Source organism: Aptenodytes patagonicus, chromosome 4 (assembly GCF_965638725.1).
Source record: "Aptenodytes patagonicus chromosome 4, bAptPat1.pri.cur, whole genome shotgun sequence".
NCBI classification, from domain to species: Eukaryota; Metazoa; Chordata; class Aves; order Sphenisciformes; family Spheniscidae; genus Aptenodytes; species Aptenodytes patagonicus.
Window position 1 is genome coordinate 51,343,811 of NC_134952.1, and position 18,354 is coordinate 51,362,164.

The window sequence follows — 18,354 nt, forward strand, 5'->3', positions numbered from 1 at the left end:
GAGTGACTCAGATTCACAAAAAATTTGGGAGGTGTTTCAGCTTCAAGATCTAAGCCGGACATTATTAAGTATGGAAGCTGTTGCAACCTCATGACTTTTAGTTTGCTGTGAGAATTGGAGTGTGAAATGTTATCATCTGCTGCCATGATCTGCTTTGACTTCCTGCCTGTGCTCTGCCTTAAAATTGAAGGTTCGGTTGCAGAAATATGATCCCCAAGTATGACAGTGACAAGCACATGAATATGTAATAAGTGGTTGAAGAAACAGCTAGAGAGCAATTTCTGAAAGGATTTCCTTATGCTGATCAACGTGAGCTGTTTTAATTAGCTGAGCAGCTGGATTTTGGCTGCTTCTTAACTACATCCTCACTTGTCCAGACAGTGGGAAGTTGTGGCATTCATTAAGTGATGCAGAAGTAGACATCCTCAGCATAGTGGTAGGGATTGAATTGTCACCGGACTTAATTACTGGTTCAGGATTACTTGCTTTTGGGGCTGGACCCAAGAGAGAAGTAAAGTAGCGGGGTGAGTCTGATTTGCTAGATGGACCAGATCTGTACTATTGAGCATGTGATTTCTTAGGTGACTGGATCTTTATTAGCCTTCAGTACCCACAGGGTCATGACAATACCCCATGATTTAGCAGAGAATGTGAGAGTGCATCTTCATTTTACAGAGAGACCACTGTGGTGCCAGGCTGCTGCCAGCTGCTTTTTTCTGGTGCTTGTCTGGTCTTCCAATGAGCCAATCTGGATGACCAGCATTAACAGGGGAAAAAAAAAAGAATGGATCAACTGATACTGAAGGGTGAGAAGAACAGCTGACCCGAGGCATAGCCAGCATTTGGTGATTTGCTGTCAGATTAGCTGCAGAGTCACGGACTTAAGGTTTGTTTTTGTGAGTAGAGGCTGAGCTGCTTACCCCAAGGACTGCTGCTGGCCTCCCCGGCTGTCAGCTCCCACCGCTTCTCCAGTATCATCCTGGTGCTCATGTGGCTCTGCAGCCAGCTGGAGCAGTCAGCCTGTCTGGCTGAAAACTAATTGGGATGTTTGGGATGGGATTGTTTGTTGTTAGCAAAATCACGTGGCTGATCCAGCAGACTTGTGACCATGTCAGCACCAACACGAGAGAGCTGGTGGAAATGGTGAGCATGGGGAAGGTGGTACTACTGGCTGCGCAGTCTCTGCTTCTCTTACACTAGTGGGGAAACTGCACCTGGAGTCCGTGTGTCACGTAATCTAATTTACACGTATCAGTTGGAGGACTGGGAGTCCTCTGCAGTGGAGGCATTGAAGAGGCTGATCACTGTGGATACATTTTCAGTGTAGATTCACTTAATCCACAGGATTAATACAGTTCTGTCTACTGCATCCACATCATGAAGATGGGATAGCTGTGACTCTTCTGTCCTAAATTTGGGAGCTTTTTGGTTGAACTAATAGGTCTGTCTTTGGCCTGCTATCAGGGTGGTAGTAAATCTGATCTTTTGCACCACCCTTAATTTAACTATGAAATTACTAACATCTTTCTGTGACTCAGTCTGCAGCAAAATCATTTCGGTGGCATTTTAAACATTTTGTGTTTGGAATAATGTCTTCTAATAAGTTTTAAAAATGTTACACTGTAGTACACTGGCTGTTATAAAGATGGCATGATTTCTAAAGTAACTAAGAGGAATATATGATGCCTTTTATTAATAAAGCTAGTATTTTGCCTCGCAGTAATTTCAACATCAACTATTTAAAAATTCTTGGCTCACATTCCAAGAAGTCACAAGACATTAAAAATAGCAACATTTTAACTTTTTTTACTCTTTGTGTGTGTGTGTGTGTGTGTGTAAGACAGGGTCGATAACCAAGCTTTTATGCAGGTGTGTAAACCTAAGGACTGATACTTTAAGAAAAGCCTCGTATAACATGACATGAAGGATGCTTCAGTATATTCATTTTTTAGAACAAGTGATCATTCTTTTTTTTTTTTTTTCTTTCCCCCACCAGGCTTTTGTGTATGTCTAGAGTGGTGTATGAAAGAAATGCAACCAGTTTTCCTGTAGAATATTCATTGTTATGTCAGTTTAGATAAAGAAACCAAACAAAGGTCCTGGTTCTGATAAAGGGAGGAGGCGTTGTAGAGGATTGCTCGATTCCTGCTGAGAATCCCATGCAAGCCAATAGGAGACTGGTGGAAGTGGTTGAAGGAGAGATGCTGAGACAGGACCGTAGCTTGGGATGTCTTTTGTATCGCAAGCACTACCACAACCCGTAGGGCAGAAGACTGTAGATAGCCTGGGGAGACCCCCCTAAATGGCTACAGGTATGCTCGCAGGCAGGAGGGAGCAGTCACAAGCCAGTACTGCCTGTGCTCTCCAGAGGCAGGTAAAGCCCAGCACTCCTCCACCTGTTTGTGCTCACCAGCAGAGCTGGCTCACCAGCAGCCGGCTGGTGGGAACATGTCCGTGAGGTGCCCTCAGGGCACCAGTGGCTGGAGCCACTGGTGCTGCTGAAACAGCTAAAAGACATGTGGGTGAAAAGGTAGCCCAGATCCTCCTGGTCTCTTTGCTCGGGTAACGTGTGACTTGAATGCTGTCCTGCTCTGGGCACACACAAATCCCTGCCTGCTCGCTCGGAGATGCCTGTGTGATTTGAGCTTTATTCCATTTGAACAGCACCTCCCTTCCTCTGCTGTGTGGGGACTGTTCAGGTGAGTGATACTCGCACGGTCACTGTGTTGGGTCAGGAGTCACCCCGCAGGAGTGGGCCTTTGAGAAATACTGTAGCTACACGGAAGTTGCGTTTGAAGAGAGACGCTGCTCAGTGCAAGTAAAAGTGTCGGAGCAGAGCCCCTAATGAGGGAGAGACCATGGTTTATACACAGTAAGTGCACTTACTCTGCTAAACAGTTTACAGCTCTTTGTCCAGTCTAGTTTGTGGCAATTTTATTTCCCCAATACACAGACCTAAAATATGCTTTTGAAGCGTTTTCCTCAGGTGTTTATATCTAGAAAACTTGTCCTTGAAAGCCAGAATAAAGCCTGCCAGGAAAAGTGAGTAGGTGTTTAACAACTTCAAACACACCACGCCAGATTCTTTATCTTTCAGAAATGGTGACCCATGGGACCCTTTCCATATTACTGCTGACTTAAAGTACCCAACTGCTTTCAGCATAGCAGGTACAGCAGCTTACAGATGCCCTCTGAACCTATTGAGTGGGTTTGTTTGGGTGTGCAGAGGGACCGACAGAGGTAGGTTAGTTCCCCCTTTTGAGGGGCTGGCAGGTGAAGCTCAACGAAACTGCTGCCTTAGCTGGAAATGAAACAAAGTTTGTGCTTTGAATTAAGAGTGAGCGAGGTCTAGGATAAATGTGCAGATGTCAGAGGAATTGCTCTGGTTGTCCACTCCTGCATGCTAAATTGTGTGTGGGACGGATTAATAGTTTGCATCTTTACTTATTCCATATTAGGTATGGCTGGGGTGGTGTTGGAGCTAATGTTTATCAGAGTCTCTAATGCTCTGAAACTTCTGCTGTCTGCACGGTTTTCTTCCAGCAATATGAGTTTGGACTTTGCTTATGTACATTGCAGGGCACACAGGAGCTGCTGGCCCCCACCCTCAGGGGCTAGTTACTGTCATGCTGTCCTCTCAGGTGTTCTGATGTAACTGTCGAGGGAGTTGCACCGGGACCAGGATCAGGTCCCACGTGGATTAAACTTCTTCCCTCTTCATTTTTCCTTGACATGTGCGTTTGTGGGGATTTTGTGTGTGCTCTGGTTCATTGCTGTGCCTTATGGACAGGAGGAGGTGAGAAAGAGGCAGGGACTCCATACAGTAGAGTAATTGCTGCAGCTCCTACCTCATCAAATAGGAGAATTAAATTCAATTTGATTATGTTAATTATTTGGATGGCTTGAGAGAAAATGTGTCATTAACTGTGGAGCAGAGGAAGACATTAGTAACCTTATCACTTCTCTCTTTGCAAGCCAGGACAAGAGACCAGAAGTTGTTGCTTGTGGAACAGGGAGGGGTTAGCTCAGCATAAGGTATGGGCAAAATCACCAGCTGCCCCAAGAAGAGCATTTTATTTAAATTACTGGAGTTTAGTGTATAAAACAGTTATGGAATTTGCAGTTCCTTTACAGAGCTTCATGGAAAAAAAAAAATTTCTACATCCACTCCCATTTCCATGTTTTTAAAGGGCTTAAATAATTGTAAGCTAAATGTGAATCAAACTCTCCTGCGGGTAGGAAATGTAGTGCTTTGCCAAAAGGTTGTTGATGGGTGACCTGTTAATGGAAAGTGGAAAAGAAAAACTATCTGCTAACAGCCTGTTTTGCCTGTGAGCCCATAAATTTTCTAACAGAACCATGTTATCCTGGATTCTAAACTACATGGATAGTTGCATACTTGAACTGCCTTGCTCTTGATATATCCATACTTCAACTTCACTAGGTTGGTTTCGTGAAATTTTTTGCTTTGTTCTTTGCATTTTGATTTTGAAAATCGTTTTCTATACCCTTTTGGTCCTCATGTTGCATGGAAAACTTGAACATTTGCCTACGTGATGAATCCTATGATTTCTAGCCAAAAATAACTGCTCGTATCTGAAAGTGCTCATCAGATTCTGAGGCAAATTGCAATGGGTCAAAGGTCTCTTGCCAGCAGAAGAAAGAACTTAACTTGTTCCTTTTGATTCTTACTTGAATATGCATACTTTATAGATTTCCTAATTTCCTGCTATAAAACTTAAGTAAATCTTGAATTCTGAGTATAGAAAGTTTTTGTTTCCCAGAAAATCCAGAAGATTTCAGATTCATGTTACCAGACTTCAGTCTCCTTCCTGTCTGATACTAAATATGATTAAAATGAAACCCTAAAGATTGTAGTTGTTCACAGCAATGAAAGCAGAAGAATGAAGCTTCAAAAATGAACATCCAAAAGAAAGAGACTTGAGTTACAGGGAATTGAAAAAGGAGTCTGGGGTACATCTGGGAGGAACATACAACTAAAAGTGTTTCTTAAAGATAAGGCTGTATTATGATGGGACGTTTTGAAGGAAAATTAGAATCCCTTTCTACTGAGAATGCACAGTGAAATATGACTGATAGAAATGTTTTCTAATGCAGCTTTGCTAGCTGTGTGGATAGGGGCCAAGCCACATTTGAACTGTTTCTGAAACCAGACAAATAGGCATTGTTTATCCTAGACTAGCCAAACTATTTCAGAAAACAGTTCAGTCAGAGCAACATTCATTTCTAGTCTTAATTAGTTTTCAGAATGACTGTAGAGGGACGACATTTTTCATCCACGTCTTTTTTGACTGTCTCTTTCTTCTCTCCTCCAAATCCCCCTATTCTTCATCCCACCGGAGTAATTGCAGCCATCAGCAATTGCAGTGGAAGTGCATGTGGAGCTAAACCGAGCCCTGACAGAGTTGGTGTGCTGCACACCTGCTGCAGGCAGAGAGAGAGCAGTGTTAAAATGCTAATGCCCTCCCTGTACTAACATTCCTGCTGTTATACCGCTGATGAAGGCTGTGGTGGAAGGCTTCCGGAAAAGACTTGATTAGTATGCCTTTCTGTTGTAATTAAGATATGGTATTAATTTGAACCAGATATATTCTATTTATTTTCAGCCTTTAAAAAGACTATTCAGCACTTCCAGAGGCTTCTCACCAGCAAGCATTCTTTAGCTGTTGTGTTTTAAAAGAAAAAAAGCAAAAAAGTCCTTTTCTGAAGTAGCTGTGTGTGGTTTTTTTTAATCTCTTCTGTAGCTTTGCACAAGTGGCAGGTTATTAATAACATGTTCTTCAAGTTAGCAACACTTTCTGAAAATGATAATCCCAAGTCAGTTTTTATTTTTACCTGCAAAAATAGCAAGGACTGCTATATCTGTTAAATAAGAGCTTCAGAAGAGGGGCATCAGAAACCTTAGTCTTACCAAGAAAACGGATGAGTTGGCAAAAGGAAATGTTTTTCTGTCCTTGTGTATCAACAAATTTTTGGTCATGTTGTCTTCCTGTCTAACCCCACCCACCAAGTTATTACTGAAAAATGCGATCTCAACTGAAAGGGAAGATAAGTTGTTAAGTAATTGTTAAAAATATTTAGCAAAGGGGCTGTAGGTTTTTACTCAGCTGTGGAAGTTTTATTTATTTACAAGAACGTTAAGTCATTAAATGCTTATAATCTGAGAATATGCACACCCACATGGGCTCTTCTCCAAGTTTTCCTGTCAAATGAGACAGAACGTGAACTTCAACACAGAATCGAGAGAAAAAATGGTTATAATAATTGGCTTTCTATCTTTGCAGAGTCTTGCAGCTAAGCTGTAACCTGGTTTTCATTAGAAGGGGTTGGGTATGGTTGTATACTCCAGGAGTTTTGGACAAGTTTCTGTAAGATAACAACCTAGGGGAAAAATGCACTTGGCAAGCCCTTTACAATATTCGGGGAATTTCTGCGTGATGTTACTTAGTTGTTTTCTCTTTGAGACATTAACCACATTGTAATAATTTTTTTCTTCATTAAGCCAAGGACCCTTGTCATCCATAAGAGCAGCAATCAAGAGATGTAAGTCTACTTTTCCTATTTTTTGAGAATCATAATATTGTAAGATTGCTACATCTTTGTTTTTAGTAACTGGTTAACTTGATATGTGAAAACAAAGTAGCTAGCAGGCTTTTGGGGGGCTGTAACTTTTTTCTCACTCTTTTTCTTTTTTACTTCACTTTAGACCATCTTTTTGCTTTGCTGACGGGCTGTTCCTTCTTGCCAGTTACTAACATTTTCTTATTTATGCACTAATGCATTTGTGCACAGATGTGATCCATCTCTAAAGAATATGCCCAATTTTTAGTTCATTTGACAAAACAGAAGATTATTCTATTTTAGTAGAAATCTGCAGTAACTGCTCATTGACTATACTGGGAACAGGATTAGACTCATGCACCGGGCTCATTTTGGAAAACAAAAAATTGTTTATAAATCTTGAATGAGAGTCCAAACTCTTCTTCCCTGATTTCATCGTTTAACTCCTGGTTCGCTTTCCCTGCTCATGATATTTCCAGGCAGAGAATTTCTTTAGCTGCATCTTCCGAAGTATTTTATGCTGTTTCTTTCTTCCGCTTTTCATTTTTATTTCCTTTCTGTCCATGATTTCAATTTCATATTAATGAAACAACCCTGAGGATTCTGCTATGGGGAAAAATAAATTAGTATATGTGCTACTGATTTGTTTCTCCTGGACCTACTAGTCAGGGGTTCATTAGTATGGATTAGGGTGGAGGTCGTCAAAAGGGATCATGAAAGCTTTATTCAGAGCAAGTCTACATGATGCTGTAGTTAAAATGCAGCACTTTATCTGTGCTGGTGCTGCCATAGATAGGAAACTGGAAAACAGAGGGCACCAGATCACAGAGGGCCCTTTGTGGTGGAGTCAGAAGTTGGTTCAGACTGCCTAAGCCCCACTACCTCGTCTAACTGAGAAACCATTTAAAAGATCATTAAGCAATTGTTATCTATGTTTTTGAAAATACAGTAGCAAGTGATACCTTGTTTTGAGGCATAATCAAGTAAAAAACCAATTTAGTCAAGAAGCCCTGGCTCATATGTTATAACATTATACTTAATAATATTAATATGTAAATAACTATGATGAAATATAAGTACTATGTGAATTATTCAGATGATAAGCTAGAAAAAAATCTCCATGCACATATCAAAGCATTGTAAATGAGACCATAGTTCTTTGTATGCCAGTAACCATACCTCTGGATAGACCTAAATTAAAAATTGACCCTGAATAATTCCTAACCCCCCTTGCCGTTAATCTGGACAAAGTATAGTATTCTCTGGAAAAGTGTATTTCCCTAACAGAGTTAGAAATCTATCTTTATTTCTTAATCACAGCTCTGTGTGCTGTTTATCTCTAATTTTCAAGAAACATGATAGGTATGTGCAGGGTTTCAACTTTCCAACCTGTGGACAATGCTTTATACGACCTTGTGTCGGTAAGTCTTTCCCTGTCTTGTGGCCAAAGAGGAAGAGGGTTTATTTTCCTTTCAGCCACCCTGACTACAACTCTGGATAGAAAGATGCTGTCATTTTGTTTCAGTTGTTTGACAGCTCAGTAGAATTCAGAAAAGTGAGCCCAACGTGCTTGAAGAAAGCAAGGATGTGAACATGAGATGTGCTCGGGAGTAATTTTTTTAATCTCAACTCTTCAAAAGTTACCCCTGGATTTTTAATGATGGTCTCAGGCCAGGACACACGACTAAATCCAGCTCCCACTGAAATCAGTGAAACTATTTCCATTGACGCCAGCGCAGCAACATGCACAAGAATGCCAAAGAAAGTAAAAAGAGGCAAGCCAAGTGCTGCGGTAGTGAGACAAAGGGGAACGATGTTTTCGCTCGCTTCTCCACTCTTCCAGAATAGGGTGGTGTTAAGGAGCAGGGCTACAGAAACAAGTCTGCTGCCCTAAAACATTGGAAGAACCTGCAAGCTTGTTCCATTCTCATTCTGTCCTAAGCAAATATGTGGCTGAAAGAAGGATGTGTAACAGCTTGTATGCACTCTGAGGCTGTGGCTTCCCATTTGGCAGTTGTGCAGCCATTTTTGGCTGTGGGTTTTGTTTGTTTTTCATTTTTGTTTTGTTTTGCTTGGGAGCTTCCTAGGTTCCTTTGGCTCCCACTCTTTCCCAACCAGATCAATTCCGTGACCTCATTCTCTCCCCATCTGCACAAACATTTGGGCTGGCATAATGCAGGGAATGGTGCAGAGGCAGGAACATACAGCCCAAGGAAAGGTGTAGGAAGGAGTGAAGTGCCTTCACAAATCATTACTGTCTAATTTGAGTGAAACTACAGGCTTGCACTAAGGGTGTAGTTATGCAGATTTTATTCAGCAGCAATGTCAGCCTCTACGGTGCCCAGCAGTTTGGTCTGCTGTGAAAAGGGTATTTGACCTCACTGGGGGTGGGAAGAGGAATCCCTGTCACACCCCTAGGTTATTTTTGATCAGTTCCCTCACTGAAGTTGCACAAAGAAGAACTGGAGCTGGGAAGCAGAGGCAGGAAACAGACTGCTGTTGGGGGTGGCATGTTCCTTCCCCTTTGCTGCTGGTGGTCTGAGCCCAAGGTGAGCATGTTCAGGGAGATAAAGTGGACAAAAACTGTACAGAAAGTGCTTATTTTTTTATTGAACACTCTGAACTCACTTACTGTGGGGTCATGAGAGTGCTAATGTTCATTCAAGAGGGGACAAAAGTCTGTGTTTGGAAGGGGAATTGGGCATCACCATCTCTTTTAGCTACATTCAAGCATTAAATCAGCCCAGCTCTAATGTCAAACGACCTAACATTTCCCTGAGGTGCCTGGAAACAGAACTAGAAGAAAAGGAGCAAGACCTCCCCCTTGTGCCAAGAAATAGTTCAGGAGAAAAACTTCAACTCTCTTACTTCAGAGATGCATGAAAATTTCCAATTAGTTTGAACCTCTACTTGTACAGAAATAGTCTAATCAGATCTTGGGTGAAATCAGACTTTTTTTTCTGGTTTTGGCTTGAGGATTACCCGATCCTTTTAGTGTTCCCTGAAGAAGGGCCTCCGCAGCCATGTAACACCTTTGGTATTGCAAAGACTGCAAGCATGGCCTCTTACATGGGACCATTCTGTCAGCTCTTCTGATGTATTACTTTTTAAGTAAGGGAGAGAGCATTTGCCCACTCTTGAGGCTCTCCTTGAGATACTATAATGAATGACTTTTATTCCTAGGCAGCTATATAGTGAGAAAAATAACTTCTCAGTCTAATAGTCTACATATTTCATAGGACTGATGGTAGAAATGCCTAGCCCGGTGTTAGAAAAGCATTGAAAGAAGCTGTGTTTTTAAATATTAGCACACGTCCTTGTTGTAGAAAGTGATATTATTACTTTAAAACCTATTAATAATAGTTAATATGAATTAACTGAAACAGTTAATTGGCAGGATTGTGTTTACTCACAGCTGCTGGAAGGGACAATAGATAAAAGTAATCAGAAAAATTTGGAGCTTGATTTCCGACGAGGCTTGGGCTATTTGAGGCTGTGGTTCCAATCTTTAATGCAAAATGAAACTTGCTTTTAAAACAGTCTGCAATGACAAAACTGTTCGCTATTTCATACAGATTTGCTAATGGAATATTATTGTGCAGTGTCTATATTGTGGAAATGCTCAGTACTCACAGCGGGATGGTATCTCTGAGCAGATCCCTGAATGAACTTCATAGTTGCCTCTATATTGCCTTGAAAGATTGCCTGAAAGACTGTAAATTCTAGCCCAGCTCTCTTCCAAAGACTCAAAAGTGCATGTCAGACTTCTGTTGCCACCAACTTGTCTGTAGCATCGCAATTTATGGGTTTGTGGTATAATGGTGGTTGTACTTATACAGGCATCTTGATTGCATAGCTTAAAATGCCCCCTGTGCCATAATCTGTATGTGTTTCAAATACAAATGACATATTAAGTGCACTTGAAAAGCAGGACCCAGAGAAGAAACAGTAGAGGAAAAAAAACATTTGAAGCATAAGTATACAGCACAAACTGAGTACCCTTTACCACTGCACATTCAAAAATAATTGGATAAAGCCCACTGAATAGTGCTTGTAAGAAATATGTACAAAAAATGAATCTATAAGTCACTGCTCTGTCCTCTATTTACAGTATTACCACTAATCCTTTACTTGCTTAAATTCTATTATACTAGGTTAAACACAGTTAGATGCCTCATTGACACTAACAGAAATAAATAGTGACAATGTTATGAGTTGATTTGATATTTTTTTCTTTCCCCTGAGACCAATACAGTTATAAGATGAAAAAGTGTGGACTTTATGCACTGAGTTTTTCCTGTCCCACCCCTTCTTTAACTGCTTTGATTACCTTTTACTTAAATACCACTAAGCATATGCTTCTGGGAATGTCAACAATTAGCACCCTGAGCATTTCTTAGTGTGGAAGTCGGGGAGCCAACTGTCTTCAGTTGTCAGTATGTAAACCAGCACTGAAATACATTTCCATTGACTTCCCTGATGGAAGAAAGTTTTTTTTTAAATCTTAAAACTGTCATAATTTGAAATCTGGGGGTAAAATTAATAGCATGCTTTTTCAAGGCAATCCACAAAGGGAATGAAGAATAGACTTACAGGATCAAAAGACCACAAGGCCAGAAAAATGGCTGCAGGTTTTTTTCTTTTGTTTGTAAATCAGGTATGTGCTATATTTTAAAAATTCATGTCTTCTCTCATACACTTTTTAATTTAAATTCTTTTCTTTGAAATGGCAAGGGAATAAAAGCTGTGCAAGTCTGGGGGCAAGGATTATTTAGAAAGTTTATATTTTCTTTTCCCTAGCATTTGTAGAACTCCAAGGAATACGTGAGAGCAGAAGATGCAGTAGTTTTCGCCTCTGCTCCTACTGTGGATTTAAGAACTTCCAAAACAAAAGATGTTCTAAAAGTGTGGTTGTAACAAAAATGTGACAGCAAAAAGAGGGAAGTGGTTGATGGAAGGAGGGAAGAACTTTGTCAAGGTCCTTAAAAAATAAATGTTTTTATTAAATGTTTATGTACATGGAAGTAGCTTGATTCCATAAATGCCTGGGAGATTTTTTTTTTTCCCCCAAACAGAATGAGCACATTCTGAAAACATATGATGGCTTCGATATTACCTCTTTTGAAGAGACATATTTATATCTACTAGTAAAGTTATCTTTATATAAACATTTTAAATGTGTTGTTTTCAAGTGAGTTTACTTGTTTACTTGAAATTTGGAGTTTGATGGATTACATAGATGCCTCACTGGAGGTTTTTTGCCTATGTTAAGAAAGGAAAAAGGTCTTTCAGACTTTTTTTAGGTTTTTCTTATTTGTTTTAATAACTTTAATAAATAGAATTTAGTGTCTCACAGGAGAAAACAGCATATAGCATTTATCTAGAAATGAAGAAAGAATGAAAGAATTTGACAGGTTTATCAGTTCAGTTTTACATCCCTCATTAATTAGTTTTTATTTCTAATGCCCTTATCATTGTACTTCGGCTATACCCCAAGCAGTTGTATTGAATACATTTACCAAATGAACACTTTCTTCCATCCTCTTTGCAAAAGTAATCTTGGAATTGGTTGTTTGGGTCAGTTTGTTTGGTGTTTTTTTTTCTTTAATGAGTGTATTAGATCAATGCTGTGTTAGGATCTCTGAAAAAGAAAGTGAAGGTGAGGTGTAGGGGATTTTTATTTACTTATTTTAGCCAAACAATTTTTACACAACTGGTTTAGGAGATGTTCAATCATGCCCAAAACTTTGAGGTGTGCCTCTTATTGGGGTCAACCTGCCTGCCCATTCCTCTTTGGTAGGTGAGAGTATAAATTATGGGATCCCAGCCTCTTTGCATCTGTATCAACGCCTCAGTGTAACCCATTATTTTTGGAAGGGAAAAAACACAGACCCAAATAAACGATGATTTTTAAACTAAATAAAGCATTCAAAGCGATTTGACTTCCCTCTCCTCATTCCTACGGTGGCTCTTTGTTGAGCCATACAGTGGACATTTCCATATTCAGTTATATTCTTCATGGTTAATTTATTGCAAGGGAAACTTCTGAACAGCCATTGTTAAAATCAGCATGAGACTAGAAATAAAATCTGCTTTTATTTTAGTTTTTTAAGACACTATATTGTGAATAGACACTACAGTTATCCTCTTACAACACTGGAGCGTGCTTTTATCCTTGCGTGACGAACCCATTTGATCATGGTTTCTGGCACTCTGAAGCCTTGGTTTGTTCTCCTTCACCTCCTCTTCCTCTTCTGTAACCCCTTCTTTTTTTCCTCTAGCACTCATGAATAGTGCATATCAAAAATGCCCTGTGGAAGAGGTATGTCTGACACAACATTATGCGACTCCTGAATCAAGTATGCTTTGCCGATTTCAGCTAATGATTCTGTGATGGCACAGGAATAGCATAATTGTCAGCTTTTGGACAATAAGACTCTACCACTTCCTAAATTGCACTTGCTATGCAAAAATTTGTCCCTCGGATAATTTCCTTTTCTCTCTAAAGAAATCAAAATGAAAATATAATGTGGCCCTTGAAAAAATTATTTGAATATAAATATGGCAAAAATACAAAAATGAAGAGGTCAGGATTCACTTATTTTATGTAACCTGAAACACATGGTTTGAAAGGAAAAAAAAAAAAAAGAAATGCTGACTTTTAGTCCACAAGTGATTAAACTTTAGGAAATTTCTAGCTGGGAACATTTAATTTTTTCTTTTTACATAAAGGAGGGTGAAATAGCTTCTTAGATTTTCTGCTTTAGTACTTCTCCCTTCTCTAAAACAAACAAAAAGAGATATTAAAAAAAATTAAAGAACACATCTCAGAAATGAGCCATCAAAAGCAAAGCCAGATGTGTTTAACATTTCTTTTTGTTTTATTCATGGATTGTTTTACCTAAAGAAAAAGAAGTTTCAACTCTAGGGTCACCACAATGCAGAATGCAGGAACTTGTGGCGAGGAAGAAGAAAGGGGACCATCTCTCTTGGTCGTAGCTTGGACATAGAGTAACTTAAACTGATTGTGAAACTGCACCCTAAACCTTTTAAAAACTTCTCATATTTAACACAAATAATTTTTTTTAAAACTTGGCCACTCTTAAAATCTAGAATTTATGATCAGATACTGTATGTTCTCCATTTCATTGATAGTGGATTGGTAAGGGCTCTGCTATTATCATCATCTTATTGCTGTGACAGCATATTTTAACCTCTTCAAAACTTCTGTTTCTTTTCTTTAAATAGCTTCTCGGACCTCTAGCCATAACGAACAGCAGAGGGATAGAAGGTATGATGCTGTTATTTATATTGCAATTAGGTGTTACTGTAAAACTTGTTAGATTGTGTCACAGTATTAATTTTTATGGCTTTCTCTAATTTGTTGTTTTGGTTTTTTCCCCTTCTCTCTATCCTTAATGTGTTTAAAAATAAATTAGACTTGGAATAAAATAAAAATACTGTGATTCTTAAGCACAAGGTAGGTTAAGAGTTTGAGGAGTTTTCTCATCAACTTTTGTATGTGTCCTTAAAAAAAGAATGCAACCAACCATCAAACCTCTGCAGAACTGTTTTACTTTCCTGACATCTATTTACAGGATCACTTCACAATGAAAATAAGCACACTTTCAGGCCTCCTTCCAGTTTCTTAAAGGGTATTGAGAAAGGAGGTCACCAACCTGGATAAGTGGTGAACTGAGTCTGCCATTATTTCAGATGTGAAGGAACTGTAGCCCTCTTTTTTAATTCTTTTTACAATAGTTTTAGAAGTTACACTTCTGCAGGTTTTTTCTGTCAACAGACAGAGAGTTCTGTAGCAGGTGCTTCATCTACTCACAAAATGCACTTCTCAAAGTGTATTTTGTGTGAGACTCTAGATTGATCAGTGGTACTCTGGAGGCCATGGTCTGGGAACATGGGCCGTTACTGCAGCTTAAGCTCTAAAGCAGTTGTCACGGTGATAAAACAGGGGTAGTACCTATGGGCCCTTAGCTGCTACAGAAGTCCCTATTGTACTAGATGCTGTAAGCAAACAGGCCCTGTCCCAAAGGCCTCGTGAGGCTTGCTCTGCCCCACTTTAGGGCAGTGGGAGGTTTCCCTAGAGGTCTGAGGATAGACAAGCTTTTACGTAGCCAGCCAGAAGCCATTTTAACTATCCTACTGCTTTCACATTGTAGCAGGCTAAGGGCAAACACATGATTAGTTCTCATTATCCCGTGAAGACTAAGACTTCTTCCATCTAATTGAGTTACACTTGTGTTTAAGTACTTTAAGCATGTAAATTATTTCACTGAAGCCATTAAACCTACTTTTTGGCTTAGGCATTTAATTAGGTGCTTTGAATGGAAGCCTAAGTGCTTGTTAGAAAGGTCAGGTAAGTTACTTTGAAATCATGGAAAAACATCTTTGGTTAAATCAAAAAGACCTGAGCTATTTTGATTTCCCATGCCGAGAAAACCTTGGTCTTTTATACTTAAAAGAATTATTTTAAAATGTTTTAGGTAATTATTCCCCTTTGCCTTCATTTCCAGGCGTCCTGAAATTACAATAGTTGCTGCTGAACCCCTCCGGCCATCCTCCTGGTTTCCAGGTGCAAGCCCTGTCACTCCTCAGGGATTAGGATTCCCTTCTGCTTCATCTCATGCTCAGTGGAGGAGAAATGAGCATATTCCAGCTGAGGTGAGCATGAATTTACATGAGGTGTGTTTGATTTACAAAGGTAAAAAGCTTGTTAAGTTAGAGAGGAACAGAGTTTTTGCTTGTTTAGACTTTCATCACATTGAATAAAAGACTATGACAGTGTTCTTTTCCTCTGCATACGTTAATTTAGTATTTTTACATTTATATGCTTTTTTTTTTTTTAAAGGATCACATCTGGACGTACATTAATATTTATCTCTCTGTTTTGTAGCTTCCACCATCATATGAGCAGGTGATAAAAGAAATCAATCAAGTACAAGTCAATACAACAAATAACAATAATGCTGCTGCTCCTAGACATACCACTACTTCTGCAACACAAACTGACTTTCCGGAGGAACTAATCAGCCATTTGCCGGGAAGTAATGTAAAAACTAGTGTGGCTACACACTGGGAACCTGCAGGCTGTCTAGGTGAGGCTGTTTTGGATTTCTCATTGATGGAAACCTTACTCTGTCTCCTGAAGATGTTCTTTATTATTGGTCTGTGCAGCATTTAATATTAATAACAGTTAAATTTATGTGAATGATTACTGCTGTAAATTTCTGTAAAAATCCTCTCTTCTGAAGAACTACCATTGCATTCACCGTCAGACTATAGTTAAATCTTGAAAGTTTTGCTTGATTCAGCCATAATGGCAATTGCTTTGAGGCCGGAAGAGCTCAGATGTCCAATCAGAATAGCAGCAGTGTTACACGTTCAGACTGAAAAGTGTGCAAACCAAGCTGGGGAATTTACTGTACTATTCTTTGGTCTAGATGTTGCTTGCATGTCCCTCATGCTGCAAGCTAACAAGTAGTTTTGAACTCACAACGTGTAGATACCATGCATTTCAGCAGTCTTCAGTTTCTTCCTAGAGTTCGTATGTTTTTTCATTCATCTTTTTAGAAAGAGAACTGCAGTTTCACAAGCAGCAGTAAGTTCTGAAGGAAAACTACCATGTTTACCATCCTGATGGCTGACAAAAAAATAACATAAACAAAGTGTTCTGGAATAGATAACTGAAACCTTTTTTTTTCTGTTAGCAGGGCAGAGTCCTCTTAAACCTCCTAGGCCTTCTGCATCTCTCCTGAATAGGTGTCCTTCAGAAAATGAGAATCCCTTAATAGTCTTTGAAATTTCTGAAGGTCAGAGGTGCCAAGAAAATCCCAATGCTGTGATACGTCCTGTGCCAAAGCCGAGATCAAGAAGCAATGTCAGACATGTGGTCAAAAATACTGAAAGTAAGATAGACAATGGAGAAGAAGTGAACCAGTCTACCACAAAAAGGCAGCAACCTCCAATTCAGCAGTCACCTCTCTTAGATGATCACTTACTAGACAATCACTTGGCGATGGATAGCATGGGTACAGAAAAGAGCCAAAATAGTATTGTTTCAAGGATCAAAGTTTTTGAATCCCAAGGAACTAATGATACCTCAGGATTATCAAAAAAGCCAGAAATTGCCCCTCGTTCATTCACTCCAAGACCTGTTACTGCAAAGAAGCCAGTAGTTGCTCCAAAGCCAGGGGTAAGCAGAATTTCGGGAGACTGGGACGCATGGACAGAAAGCAAATCAACACCTCCCAAGGAATTGCAGCCTCAACCTGAAGGAGTTGGGAGCAGTGTTGTAACCAAACCTGAACTGCCAAAGAAGCCAAAACCTGGCCTTGTTAAAAGTAGTAGTAGTGATTTTCTTGATACAAGGAGTGGATCGGTTGCAGAGAACACCGATGGACAAAAGAAATTTCCTGTTCCTGCTCCAAGGCCTCTTGTTCCTAAAAAGTCACGTTATGCAGAAAATCCTGCCCTTTCTTTGGCCTCACTAAAACCAATTGCTGCTCCCCCACGGGCTCTTGTATCTGCCCAAGAAAAAGCTTTCAAGTCTCTGGGAGAATTGTCACCTGCAGCCAACTCCTCAGCACCTGCTTTGCAAAATAAATTAGATGTGGAAGGAGATCTGATCAGTTTTGATGATGATGTTTTGCCCCTAAGTCCAGCTTGTGTAGTTAAAGATAGCTTCAGTTCTGAAGCAGCAGCAGGTAAGAAGGAATTTTTTTAAACTATCATTGTGGTTACTCTTTGCAGGTGTATGATCCTGTGTGAGTTATGTCTGCCTGTCTTGACGGGGTTTATGTGTGTATATGAAATTATTGGTTTTCTATTATGTCAAGATCACTACGAAATTACTTGGATTTTGAGACTGGGGAGGTTTCAAGGCTATCTAAATCTCAGAACTTGCCTGCTGGATTTATTACGTGATTACTAAAATAATGATAAAAGACTTCATGTTATACGCTAGATGTCACCTCCAGAATGTATCACAATTCTCTCTGGGGAACTTGGGACATCTTATCTCTCACCATCTAATCTGACTAATTTATTTGAGTGCCTGAAGTTCTGTAGCGGAAACCTAGTCATCTAGAGAAGGAGCAATGTTTGTTGCATTAGGGAAACTTGTGATTAAACATACTGGGATACTCTGTCCATCTCACCAGTGCCTACTTATTTCCTCTTCCCTAGCTTTGTGTCTTGTCATGCGACTATATGCTTGTTACGCAACTTCAATTTTTTCTAATAAGTGAAAATAATTATTTCATATGGACAGATTAATTGCTACAACTACATCCCATTCATAAACCTTGGTTGATTCCATTAAGCACTTGAGGTCGATTTTTTTCATGCTGTTTTAGGTAGTTTAAGACACAGGTGGGTGTTGGGCTGTCATTAAATTTTATAGCAACAGGTTTTTCCCTCTTAATATTCAAGTATGTCCTGATTTAGCTTACCAGCCCCATTGCAATTCAGGGACAGTTCTGCTTTAAAACAAATGGTGTGTCATACAAATGCTTGTTTAAGGGACTAACTATGATTTTTAATCTTTTTTTTTTTTTAACCTCATTTATCATTAAACATCTCAGGTTTCTGAAAAGAGAAGCATAGATACTGTGCAGTTGTCACAGTAAATCGATATTAATGATTGTTAACAAATGCAATTTCTTCACAGTTTGTGGATTGTATCGTTAGATGAAGTTCTGATTTGTTATTGTTTCTCCTCTGTACTGGCATAAAAACCCCAAGGCAGATGCAGAA

The 18,354-nt window shown here is 39.5% G+C and overlaps 1 protein-coding gene across 5 annotated transcripts in view; it reads left to right on the forward strand.

The window, feature by feature from the left end:
• SH3D19 (SH3 domain containing 19) overlaps positions 1-18,354 on the forward strand; it is an 85,569-nt gene that overhangs the window by 34,151 nt on the left and 33,064 nt on the right. For 3 of the 5 annotated variants that reach the window (XM_076336705.1, XM_076336702.1, XM_076336704.1), the window contains 5 exons: positions 6,524-6,564; positions 13,831-13,873; positions 15,114-15,261; positions 15,494-15,695; positions 16,308-17,303. In XM_076336705.1, the coding sequence (XP_076192820.1) occupies positions 6,524-6,564; positions 13,831-13,873; positions 15,114-15,261; positions 15,494-15,695; positions 16,308-17,303 (1,430 nt within the window). Of the gene's footprint in view, positions 1-6,523; positions 6,565-12,863; positions 12,905-13,830; positions 13,874-15,113; positions 15,262-15,493; positions 15,696-16,307; positions 17,304-18,354 lie in introns of all 5 variants that reach the window. The other 2 variants (XM_076336706.1, XM_076336703.1) reach the window with 2 other exon arrangements.